This window comes from Salvelinus alpinus, chromosome 16 (assembly GCF_045679555.1).
Source record: "Salvelinus alpinus chromosome 16, SLU_Salpinus.1, whole genome shotgun sequence".
NCBI lineage: Eukaryota > Metazoa > Chordata > Actinopteri > Salmoniformes > Salmonidae > Salvelinus > Salvelinus alpinus.
In genome coordinates this window covers 24,034,939-24,047,833 of record NC_092101.1, presented here as the reverse complement: position 1 = coordinate 24,047,833, position 12,895 = coordinate 24,034,939, and the positions used below count along the sequence as shown (strand labels likewise).

Below are 12,895 nucleotides of genomic sequence, written 5' to 3'. Positions count from 1 at the left end.
TGGCAAACCACACTTGAGGCACTGAGCACCAAAAGCAAGTGTTTTTTTTGCAGGTAATACAACATTTAATATGTGGAAATAATGAAAGCTTTATTTACAATTTCAAAGTTCAATTTAGTTAACAAATATATATGTATACTATATACATATCCGCAAAGTGAACAATGTTTATTTTACAATAATCGTATAGGTTCAATAGTGATTGATCCAACAGGAGATTGTGAATATACAAGAACACTCCATAAAACAATGTACAAGTCTTCAAGTGCACCTGCGTCTCTCACAGTAGTACATTATTATAAATATTCATACACTTTAAAGATGCAAAAAGATTTCGCTAGTCTACAAGCCATTTGATTATCTAACCATTTTTGCCTAATATACATTTTTGTTTTGGAATTGAAATCCCTGTCCTCATAGCAAGTGAACCCTGAAGAAGGCACTGCATGCCAAAACGTTGGTTGTTATTCCCATTAAATGTTTGGGAGCATAATTAATGTGAGACTTTTTATTTTTATAATTTACTCTCCATTAGTCAGCATCTCTATAAAACATTGTTTGGTGTGCCTCAGCTTGTGCCTTTCACAGTAAGGCTCAACACAATCCGAAAGACAGACAGCAGTTTGAAAACAATTTGAGGCATTTTGACTGTCCTATGGGAGGCCCAGAGAACTTCAACTACATTGTTATTCAATGAGACTACAAAGCTGGCTTGTAAAACAATGTATCCAACCAACAAATACTGCATAGATATAAATGGGACATTTCATCCCCAAACTACAATCAATTCAGATTTTTTTTTTACCATTCTAGACCACCAGGGATTAACATTAAAGTCGGACAAGTCAGGAGTATTTTTCAGTTACCCGAAGATTATGATCACTTCCCAGAAAATGTAAATGAGCTAGTTAGTTTTATTAGTCGTATTTACACTCAGAAGTGTCATATTGCCTGCCTTTCACCTACACATATGGGAGGAATCAGAAACATCAGTACTGGAATTCTTAGTATAATGGTTGTCAGTACAAAAATTCTCACCAGGCTCAACTTGCCCCACAAATGTTTTGTCTTTCACTTAACTGGGAGGACCCAGAAATATCAATTTTAGGCTTATGAAATTCTTTGCAGTTTGGTATTCTTTTATTTAACTAGGCAAGTCAGTTAAGAACAAATTCATATTTACAATGACGGCCTAGGAACAGTGGGTTAACTGCCTTGTTCAGGGGCAGAACGACAGATTTTTACCTTGTCAGCTCAGGGATTCGATCCACCAACCTTTCGGTTACTGGCCCAACTCTCTAACCACTTGGCTACCTGCAGCCCCAAAACAGGGCATCCCTAAATGTCAATCCCTGGGGAAGTGTTGCAATACAGCCTTGTGGAAATGCATTTCTTAGGTACAAATCACATCATAGTTCTCTCATTAAACACATCTAGGGACCAGAAATTAGGCATATCATGGAGAAACAGGTATCAAAGGGAAATGTACAGTCAGAGCCCTAGCAATAGACCGTTTAAATATCTACCCCTTCGTCCGGTACAAGTACAGTGGTGGTAAATGCTAATTGGTATGCAAACTTTCATTACCACCATTAAAGTCACTTTGCTAACAGACATTACAGTTGACAAGCATAGTCATGCATGTTAAATTCATCTGTAGCTACATCACAGTATTCTTGGACTGAAGTAGCTAAAGAAGAGTAAGCCCTTGAACATCAATGTTGAATGCTACGACCCACACAGATTAATCCATGACTCGTGTTACCATGATGCAAAAGCCATTGTGTACGTGGACGAATGGCGAGAACACTTGGTTCCATTACAGTATATCAAATGTGTATCATCAGTGACACCCACAGAGGCATAACGACACAGAAGCTAGTTAATCTACCTACCATAAATGGCATTTGAGTCACTGATTCAGAAACATTAGAAATGCAATACTTGCTTGTCTGTATTGCATTTCTAATGTTTCTGAATTAGTGACTCAAATGCCAAAAGGCAAATGGGGGATATCAAGGTGTTCTCTGATAGAACTATGCTTCGGTAGACACAGAATAAGGCAGAGACTGAAGGTTTACCCAGTTGGGGAAAAGTTATCCTTTAGGTATTTATGAAAAACATGGTATATGTATGTAAATAACATTAAAATAAAGGAGGTCCATAAGAGTAGAGACATCACTTAAGGCCTGTAAATTGTGTTGCTCTTCTTGAGTGAGGCAATTCATAATCATACAGAACAGAAAAGAGGCACTTTAACTGAATCCAGCATGACAGAATTAAAGGTTTCTAAACTAAACGTGTAGAACCTCTTGGTATCTGTTTGTGGCCAAGAGGCTAGTTAACAGGTAAAACGATGGAAGAAACGGGACAGTGTTCAAATCCATCAATTACTAATATTAAGATATTTAAATATTAAATACAAATAGGCATCTTTGCAGGTCTTTTCAACAACATTCCCTTTAAATCCCTATACAATGAATTGCCATTTTCACATTCCCATTTATTTTTGTGCTTTGTTATTTCATCAGTCTGTTTTACAAAATTCTAAAATAAACTTTGTTTCTAAACATGTTAACAGCAAGATTACTTACAAATTCAAAAAAAAAAATCCGAATCAAATAGTTCACAATAAATATCACAATACAGGAGGCAAAATATTTATTTGTATACTATAATTTAAAAAAAAATCTGATAACCCCAATGATTCTTCCATACTCTATTAATCCTTATCGTCCCGTCTTTAGTGTCTTGTCAAATTACCCCTGTGCTCATCACAAAAACCATGAGTTTGTCATGGAACATTACATTTAGCAGCATTGATTAATTTAATGCAAAACTAGGTCTACTCCATCTTTGACTGGCCATGAACAGGTGGGCCAGCGTGGGAGGCTTTACATATTGGTTAAAGGCTGGATCAAAGATGTTTGGTGTAAGACATGTGGTAGATCCACAATTAGCTGATCCAAATCTGTGTAGCAGAGAGGTACCAGTTTGACTGAAATGAAGGCATCCGGAGATCATTGGCACATTGGCTGTGGGAGGAAATGTCTGGTGGAAGGTGGGTTTAAAACGGAGGTTTAAAAGCTCAGGAAAGGGCCCTTTTTGATCTCTTCTCCTGAATTTGAGAGAGAACCTCTGCTGTGTCCTTTATTAATGCATCAAAGATCCCGTCAGCCAACTGCATCTTGACGTAGAGCTCATCTTCATCATAGTTCACCCACTGAGACTCTTCCTCGTGAAGCTCCTGGACCTGAAAATGCACAATACTTACTACCAGAAAATAAAGGACTTTTTGAAATTGGAAAATTCCTGACTAACTCCTGAAGTTACTGTTCAATGCCCTTACCAGAATATGATCTACCCGATCCCGTTTTTTCCTCCCGAATTTCAGCATCTTCTGCCAATCTGTTTTCTGGTTGTGGTCTTTCTTCAGGCCATACAGCTTCAACACCTCGGTGGTGATGAACACCTTAGAAGACAAGGTTAAATATTACATTGTGATCTTAGCAAATCAAACCACCAACACTGAAGTGTTACCCACATTGGATGCCACCATGAACATGGAATACACACCTGAACCCTGGTGATGTCGCCAGGGCTCTTTACTCTATGGAAGTAGGAGGAGTTCATGCGTCGAGGCTTCACCCACTGAGGCTGATGGGCGTTAGGATCCTCTGCAAAGATCTCCTGGATGATCTCCCATGTTAAGTCATATACAGCCTGCAGATAAGCAAAGGTTATGTCAATGGATACATTTCAATAAATTACATGGGTCTTGAGGATTTCATATAGTATAAATGTTTGTGGCAAATCCTTTTCAATGTGGTCTTACCTGTCTGTAGCTGCGAACACATTGACCTTTATCCTGGCCTATGGTATCGCAGCCCAGGAACTCCTCTGAAGGCTTGAGGACAGGGAGACCAGCGAGGGTCTGTGTGCCCTGGCCCAAGTTAAATCTGTCCCAGATCTCCTGGGTGGCAGCATGGACCAGTTTCTCCACTTCAGGGGCGGAGTGGGGAACCACCATAGCAGGCTGCTCAGGGAGCTTGGGCTGCAGGGGCAGCTCTGGTCTGGGTGGGGTCTTCACCTGGCATCCTGAGCCAGCAGACAGCCCCTCTTCTTCCTGCTGCTGCTGCCTCCGTTTCTGTCTTTGCTGCTCTCTATGAGAGCTGAGGCCATAGTCCTCATCGAACCAGTCCTGCTCGTCTCCCAGTTCATCCAGTAGCTCGCGGCTCAGCTCCAGCTCAGCCAGACGTTTGGCCAACTCCTCCTGACCACTGGCCCCCAACACTGGACTCTCCTACAGAAAGAGAGAGGGAGGAAGGAAAGACAAGTCACTCACAGTAAAAAACAACAACAATAAAAACCTAATAGTTTATGTTAGACTGTGATGAAAATCTACAAAAGGGAAGAAAATAGAGCACCAAATTCAACTGGATATCTGTCAACATAAGCCTCTTGGTCCCAGTTGTCGTTTGACCTTCGGACTCAAACAAATCGCATTGAGGTCTTTTGAGGTCAAATCAAGACAGGATGGTTATCGATAGTGCTGCTAAATGCAATTATTGCTACATTCCTCCTCAGTTATCTTATCAGTTCTGTTTAATCATTTACTAGATCAAGTCTCTTCTTGTCAATAGGAGGGCGCTGTTTTCACTTTGGAAAAAATCGTGCCCAAATGAAATGGCCTCGTACTCTTTTCTAGATCATACAATATGCATATTATTATTACTATTGGATAGAAAACACTCAGAAGTTTCTAAAACTGTTTGAATTATGTCTGTGAGTAAAACAGAACTCATTTGGCAGCAAACTTCCAGACAGGAAGTGAAAAATCTGAAAACTAGGCTCTGTTTCAGGGCCTGCCTATTGAATTGCCTTATATTTATGGATATGCATGCACTGCATACGCCTTCCACTAGATGTCAACAGGCAGTGGAAGGTGGAATGGGGTGTCTAGCTTGATCTGAGGTCGAACAAGAGCTCTTGGAATGACGTGTCCAGAATTTCCTTTCTCTACCTAGGCGCGGGAAGCACCTCCATATTGTCTTATGATAAGCGTTCGGTATACACGGCTAATATCTCCGGCTATGATTTTATTTGATACATGTGATAATAACATCGTAAAGTATGTTTTTTCAACCGAGTTTTATCAGATTATTTAACGTTTATTGGGACTTTTGGAGTTTTCCGTTCTCTGCGTCGAGAGAAATTGGGAACGTCATCAACATTGGCTAGCCTTGTGGAGCGAATTCGACAGGAGAAAAGGACATTCTAAAACCAAACAACGATTTATTCTTGACCAAGGACTCCTTGTACAAGATTCTGATGGAAGCTCAGCAAAAGTAAGAACAATTTATGATGTTATTTCGTATTTCTGTGTAAAATGTTGAGTCCTATTATCCGCCGTTTTGGCGGGCGCTGTCTCGCTATAACGTAAGCGGTTTGTTATGGTAAAGTTATTTTAAATAATTGAACACGGCGGTTGCATTAAGAACCAGTGTATCTTTCATTTGCTGTCCAACATGTATTTTTTAGTAAAGTTTATGATGAGTTCTTTGGTCAGATTAGGTGAGTGTCCAAACTAGCTCCGGACATTCTGGTGAATCGATGCTACATATTCACAATGTATAACCACGGTTTGCAGCTCTAAATATGCAAATTTTCGAACAAAACATAAGTGTATTGTATAACCTGATGTTATAAGACTGTCATCTGATGAAGTTGTTTCTTGGTTAGTGATTAATTTTATATCTTTTGCCGGTTTTTGCGATCGCTACCTTTTGCTGCTAATAAATGCATTTGTGTGTTTGGCTATTGTGGTAAGCTAATATAATGCTATATTGTGTTTTCGCTGTAAAACACCTTTAAAAAATCGGAAATATTGGCTGGATTCACAAGATGTTTATCTTTCATTTGCTGTACACCATGTATTTTTCATAAATGTTTTATGATGAGTATTTAGGTATTTCACGTTGCTCTCTGTAATTATTCTGGCTGCTTTGGTGATATTTTTGATGGTAGCTGCAATGTAAAACTATGATTTATACCTCAAATATGCACATTTTCGAACAAAACATACATTTATTGTATAACATGTTATAAGACTGTCATCTGATGAAGTTGTTTCTTGGTTAGTGACTAATTATATCTCTATTTGGTCGGTTTTGTGATAGCTACCTATGCGGTAGAAAAATTGTGAAAATATGCGGTTGAGTCTTTTGCTATTGTGGTTAGCTAATAGAAATACATATTGTGTTTTCGCTGTAAAACATTTTAAAAATCGGAAATGATGGCTGGATTCACAATCCTCTAATCATTTGCTGTATTGGACTTGTGATTTCATGAAAATTATATTATATGATATCCCTGTCGCGTTAGGCTAGGCTATGCTAGTCAGCTTTTTTGATGAGGAGGATCCCGGATCCGGGAGAGAGAAGCGGTAGAGGTTTTTAAGTACTTTAACTGAAAAACTAGGAATTTATACATTTGAAATTCAATGTGTTACACATGATATGATTTCAGGTTATCACATTATTAGAGGACTAAATTATTTGTTTTAACACTTAGAACATTTACTCTATAAATGTCTTTAGAAAGGGTCAGATGAACTCACAGGCCGGTTACAGAGTTCTGGAGAGGAGACTTGCTCTTCTTGCTCTGCATCTACGAAGAAGGGCAGACCATCTCTTTGTGCTACAGACTGTGGTTGGGAGACAGTCTCCCTACCCTCATCATTAAAAAGGTAATCTTGCATTTGATTAGAAGCTGATATCTTCTCTTCTTTGGACTTTCTGATCTGTGCGAATTGCTTCACAGCATCTTTCATGAAGTTGTTGAGGAGCTTATCTGCAAAAGCACTGAGGGCGTCTTTCTCCACGGTTTGCTCTGGAGTAGACTTCTGATGGGTATCTAGGCCTTTCCTCTCAATGAGGGTAGTGGTCTCATTAAGAGTTTTCTTCCCCAAGGCTATCTTACTGTCTATGTCAGTGCTGAAGAGACTGGTAGGCACATCTTCAAGGTCCAGAATGATTGTCTTGGTTCTTCCATTGGACATTGGATACTCTCCCTCTTTGAACTCATGCGAGTTGGTCAGGTTTATCTTGTGTTCAGCTGAACCATCATTCACATCAGTAGGTCCTTTGTCTTCAGAATCATAACTCTTCTGAGATGTTTCCTCTTTTCTATTTGTCAGATTCCCCCCGTGTGTCTTCTCAATGTGGCGTTTCTTTGTCTCGTCTTCAGACTGGTCGTCAAGGAAAGAGTCCTCATCCTCCGTGGTTTCCACATAGATCTCAAACTTATCTGGCAGATGGGAGATCTTGTCTGGAGGAGCGAAGATGCCATGGCCCTCCTCACACTCAAAGTAAACCACCTCATCGTAGGTGCCATTGTTGCTTCCCTCAAACTTGTCCAGCTCTACTCCAGCCCAGAAGCCGTTGGCAAAGCTGGTGTGGCCCTTGAATCTAAGCGTACCAGGCTGGACGTTGCTCACCAAAACCCTGTCCCCAATGGTGAAGTTAGGCATTTCATCCACTGATTGTGAAGGTGGTGTCTGGGAAGGGGAGATCGTTGGGGAGCGTTTTGAACTAATCACCTTCTCCTGGGAATCCTTGGTCTGGCTATTCAGGTCCAGAAGTCCTTCAGAGCAAGGACTGCCACAACTAGCTCCAGATCTTTCACTCAGCGCTTCACCGATATCCTCCTCACTACTGTAGAAGGGTGAACTACTGTGGGACGCCTCCTTGGTCTCTTGGCGGGACGGTGAGGTAGGTTTGGAGCCTTGGTTGTCCTCCCTGAGTGACGACTCCACTGAGGATTCAAAGTCTTCATGATAATCATCAGCTGAAGGAGAGGCCTCCTTACCCTTGGCTGAAAAGTCCCTATTTGATGAAAAAGCATCAGACTCAGGGCTGTATGATCGCTCTTTGATGGGGGATGGTGATTTCTCATCAACATCAAGACTGCTTATCGGGGAAAGCCCTTGTTCTCCTTTCTTTATGGAAACATGTTCAGACAGAGACTGGTGCTGCTGGGAAGCTGGTCTCTGCTCTAGGTCAAGTTTGAGTAGATGGTCAAAGTGTCGGTCTTCAGAGCGGGAATGAGAATGCTCAGAGCCTTCAGACTTCACAGAGTCCAGCTCCTCCATGACCTCTGACCGGAGGCTGGAGACAACGCTCTCATCCCCCGAGTCGGTGGCCTGTGGTCTGGCTGGCTCCCTCAGAGGGAGTGCCCCCTCAGAAGGCTGCCTGGGGAGATGCTCGGGGGATAGCAGGCCCCTTAGACCGTTGGTGTGCTCTGGACTCCCATACACTGGAGTTGGGGTGACTGTAGGGGGGTCCTCGTCTGAGGACTCCTCATGCCCTGAGGTATATTTACTGAGCCCAGATTGTGTGAGGTCATCTGAAAACAAATCAACAACGCATTAAACAATGTGTGTTATGATCACAGTATGGGCACAAATGTCTAAGTCTTAGAGAGTATTTTGAGGAGAAAAATACACTTATTGACAGTGCTTATCCACAACCTACCTTGTCCAACTGGAGAATGTGGAAGGGTCTTCTCAGCTTTCTCAGAGTCAGAGACAACCTTCGAGTTTTTGCTGGTTTCAGACCTGGGGAGAATATTAGAATATTCCGATTAAGATCCCATGAAAGCAGACCAATTGATCAGTTTGCGAATCATACATATAGTGAAGTGCGATGGTGTACCTGTAAGAAGGTAGTGGTTTAATCTTGTGCTTCTCTGTGGCTGAGATGGGGGCCTTGATTTGAGGCTTGGCAGAGGGTGTCGAGTCTGGTTCCTTATTCAACTCAGTCTTGGTCTTCTCAATGAAGTCATTGTAGGACTAGACGTAATAAAAAAATTAAAAAAAGGTCAGTCAGTCACTCTTTTTATGTCATGTCTCATTGAATGGAGCAGGGCAGGCTAGGATTCTCTGACAGACACACACTGACCTCTAGCTGCTTCAGTAGGCTGGCCTCCTGGGCTTTCAGACGCTCTTTGTGCCTCTTCTTCTGCTCTTTCTTCAGATGGTACACCACAGACTTGCGTTTACGCAGCTCCTTTTTCAGGGCACGGATACGGCTCTCGATATCTCTCTGATCTGACACGGGCTCTGTGTGGCACAATAAGTATTGTTAGAATGCTAAATCCATACCAGACTGTTGAGTATAAAGTAATCCAAATTAGAGCTACAGAACTCAAATTCTGAGCGGGGGGGGGGGGGGGGTTAATATGTCATTATTTGGTGTTTGTCAATACCAACATTCATAGGATACTCCAAAAATGCATGCACAAGTACATGTTATGGTTAATGGTAAAACCTGAAGATTGAAATTCCCACCATGATATTTACACAGAATCAGCAACAGTTTAAGGACTATGAATGTAGCTCGGTGACACAGGCAGGAAGCTTCCATACTCCCATAACACAACTAAGCAGGTTGAACGTCAGGGAACTGCACGCACAATCCTTATCTTACAGCATCACATTATGCCTGCACAGTCAGTCATCTTTCTACTCTGCCTTTCAACATATCTAACAGAAAATACAAAATAATGCCCCAGTTTGGAAGGGACTACTACTCCAGACATTGTGGCCAACTCACCTGTGTGTATGCCTGAAGGGGTGTCAGTGGCCTTGGGGTCGTGGCTGGCGGTCCTGGAGGAGGAGCGGAGCTGCATCTTGCTGCTGCTGCCCTCTGGGTGTGTGTTAGTGTCGAGGCTGGCTTTTGGTGAAGGAGACTGTTCAACAGAGAAAAAGGATAGGGTCCAAGGGGAATTCAGGACACAGTCTCACATTCACCACAACAGCATTCTCCAACTAACTAACCATGCCAAGCATCTCACACATACACAAAAACAAACACACTCAAAAGGCAGTGTCCCTAATGGATTCAAATATGCCATATTCTGCCTTGTTTTAGTCTTCTTGCTTATAGCCCATTTGCACATGGCTGCAGGTAGCGGTTAAGAGCGTTGGGCCATTAACCAATAGGTCGTTGGTTCGAATCATCGAGTCAACTAGGTGAAAAATCAGTCTTTGTTCCCTTGAGCAAGGCACTTACACTAATTGCTCCTGTAGGTGGCTCTGGTTAAGAGCGTCCGCTAAATGACTGAAAAAATGTACATTCCTAAAATGATTTAACTCAGATAACTACATATTATGTTTTTCATAATTTGGGTGAAAGTAGTGATTTTTTTCTTGACCTAATAGGGCAGTTGATTAACAATACTGCATGTAACAAAACAATCAAGTAGCACAAATTCATTGATCACGAGAAGTGACAATTCACTGAAAGCAGCAACTGGTCCTGGAGCCTGGACAAAGGCCTGCATTCACTGAGCTGCCCAGCGATGGGAAGAGAGAGCTAACAAAGTCTCAATTTGCACTCAGGAGGGAAACAGATTCTGTAAACTCATTATACAATTCCCTCCATATTCCTTACACATGCTGCTTTTGATTTCTTTTAACATTATTTCCTAATCTTATGGAAAGGCTAATAAACACATGTAATCAATGTCTTCTACTGTATTAATACATTACTGCAAAACATGAAATCCCAACATGCACAGGGCATTACCCTCCTGCTCACAGAGGGGGAGTCAAAGTCCTGGGTGTAGATAGAGGGGCTGTGCTGGGCAGAGGGCAGCTCAGAGACAGAGCAAGGCTGATCAGTGGAGGGGATGTCTGGCTGCTGGGACCCAGACAGCTCTGTGTGCACGCTGGAGCCAGTCACCACTGGGGAGTAGTCACCCTCACTCACAGAGTCTGAGGAGATACAAAGGTCATGGGTCAAGAGTAGATAGACCTGCAGCCTCAAACATTGAGACGCAGCTAGCTAAATGGACTGTATGGCGTTCTGTCATTCATAAAAGTACATGACATAAGGCAAGCAAACAGATGACCTGATAACAGGCAGTAAACAGAAACGACTGTATACTACCAGGTGCCCATTTATTTCATGTCATACACAACCTCTTTCTCACCTCTGTCAGTTCTGCCCTCAGGGCTGTGCTGGCTGGGGCTGGCATTGGGGCTCTCTCTCTGTTCTGACCTCTGGTCTCGGTCTCTAGGACACTCTCTGTCCCAGGCAGCCATGGCCTGCTTCTCCATGTGCCTCACCTCTGCCTCCTCAGCATCCAGCCTCTGCTTCCACTCCAGCAGCTCCTCCGCATGCCTCCGCCGCTGCATCAAACCCTGCTCCCGCTTGGTCAGGAACCTGATGGTGGGGAGGAGCGGAGGAATGGAGAGAAGGGTGGAGGAGGAGAGAAAGCACAAAGGGCACAATCTACATGAGCAGTGAAATGATGGCAACATTGCAGATGCTAGCAGAGCCACCAGCAGTCCAAACAGTCAACCCAACCACCCCCTGCCGATCTTCACTGCAAACTCAAAACCTATGGGATCGCCCACACACACACAACAAACCATGTTTACCTCGATAGACATGGTTTCATTTTGACACCATAGTGCACAAGTCACCCAAACTCTTCCCCAAACAACAGAGTAGAAGCATTTGGTCAAAATGGGGAAAAACAGAAACAAAGTGTGGTGGCGACCTGATCACCAGGCCAACATCATGCATTTGATTTAACACCTCTCAAACATCTCTGTCCAATACAAAACCGCACCCCAGAATATCCAACATGTCTCTATGGGTGTAACTTCAACATGAATTCTACACAACACAAGAGTCAAAATGCATTTCCCACGTACACTGCTGAGAGAAAAGACAACGTTCAAATTCATTCTCCATTGCTTGGATTTATACTATACATTGAAAAGGACTGGTGCGTTATGCAATGCAAGTTAAACAGCTATTTTGCATATTGACTATAATTAGTAGAAGTACCAGACAGTACTGTGTTGTTTGGCTTTGTCTCACTCCCTCTTGCACCAGCCTAATTCATACTGAAGTTGGGAAAGATACTGTAGGGCTTTGGTCTAGACTGTGCTCCCAATTCTATTAAGCCCACTTGACATATATTCTCATTAGCCTATCACAAGCAACAGTTACCTAATCAGGAAAATCAGTGAAGATTTACTGGGCTCATTAAATCAGATGAAACCCTTTATCATATGTTAAAGCAACGCCCAAAGGCACTGCGTCTTTCACATAGATGGGTTGTAGCCTAATATCTCAGCATTTAATCTTAGGGACTTTGTTCCAACTAAGTAGTGAGTGCATGAATATGAGGAATATTAGGAGATGCAGATAATGATTTATTCACTCTGAATGAGAGTTAAATGAGCGCCTCCAAGGAACACCACAGTGAGCTCTCGTTGTTCAATGGGAGAGTCTCGCTTAAATCAGGCCAACCATATTAACATGAATATGACCTTTGACCGAAGCAGGTCAAAGAGAGGTCATATTATTATTGACAAAAATGCCTTTTGTTTTCACTTTTTGAATTGTATTACTTCTGTGCCCCTTCATGCATACGGTTGTGATCGTACATGCAATGCCTGGTGACTTTGGTTTGTGTTTGGTTTGTGTTTTTCAAGCTTTCAATTCCCTAATTATTGGATAATTATTTTTTTTTTAACTGGAAAGAACCTAGCAGCCCCCCCCCACACACCATTCCACCCATGCTTCCACTGGTGGTAGTGGCTGAACACAAGCATGCTCCATGGGACAGAGGCAGCAGTGAGAGGCGAGAGCAGCACTGTACCTGACCAACTGGTTGTAGATAAACAGCTGGAGGTTGGGATGGAGATTGGGGAAACAGAGACTGAGAGAGGCCCAGTGGTGGGCCGTAAACACACAGAAGAAGTAGTGCACAGGAGAGCAGTGTCTACAACAAACAAAGCAAGGGGACACATGACACACAGAGAAAAACAACAAAACATGAGTTGGAAAATGAAAAAAAAAAAAAAAGCAAAATA

At 42.3% G+C, this 12,895-nt stretch overlaps 1 protein-coding gene across 4 annotated transcripts in view; it reads right to left on the bottom strand.

The window, feature by feature from the left end:
• Positions 1–69: 69 nt before the first annotated feature.
• LOC139541185 (centrosome-associated protein 350-like) overlaps positions 70–12,895 on the bottom strand; it is a 37,146-nt gene continuing 24,320 nt past the window's right edge. For 2 of the 4 annotated variants that reach the window (XM_071345549.1, XM_071345550.1), the window contains exons 27-38: positions 12,682–12,804; positions 10,996–11,228; positions 10,590–10,777; positions 9,615–9,750; positions 8,961–9,121; positions 8,715–8,851; positions 8,535–8,617; positions 6,620–8,406; positions 3,836–4,303; positions 3,577–3,723; positions 3,350–3,472; positions 70–3,253 (exon numbers count right to left, since the gene is read on the bottom strand). In XM_071345549.1, the coding sequence (XP_071201650.1) occupies positions 3,089–3,253; positions 3,350–3,472; positions 3,577–3,723; positions 3,836–4,303; positions 6,620–8,406; positions 8,535–8,617; positions 8,715–8,851; positions 8,961–9,121; positions 9,615–9,750; positions 10,590–10,777; positions 10,996–11,228; positions 12,682–12,804 (3,751 nt within the window). In that variant the 3' untranslated portion in view covers positions 70–3,088. The remainder of the gene's footprint in view (positions 3,254–3,349; positions 3,473–3,576; positions 3,724–3,835; positions 4,304–6,619; positions 8,407–8,534; positions 8,618–8,714; positions 8,852–8,960; positions 9,122–9,614; positions 9,751–10,589; positions 10,778–10,995; positions 11,229–12,681; positions 12,805–12,895) is intronic. The other 2 variants (XM_071345551.1, XM_071345552.1) reach the window with 2 other exon arrangements.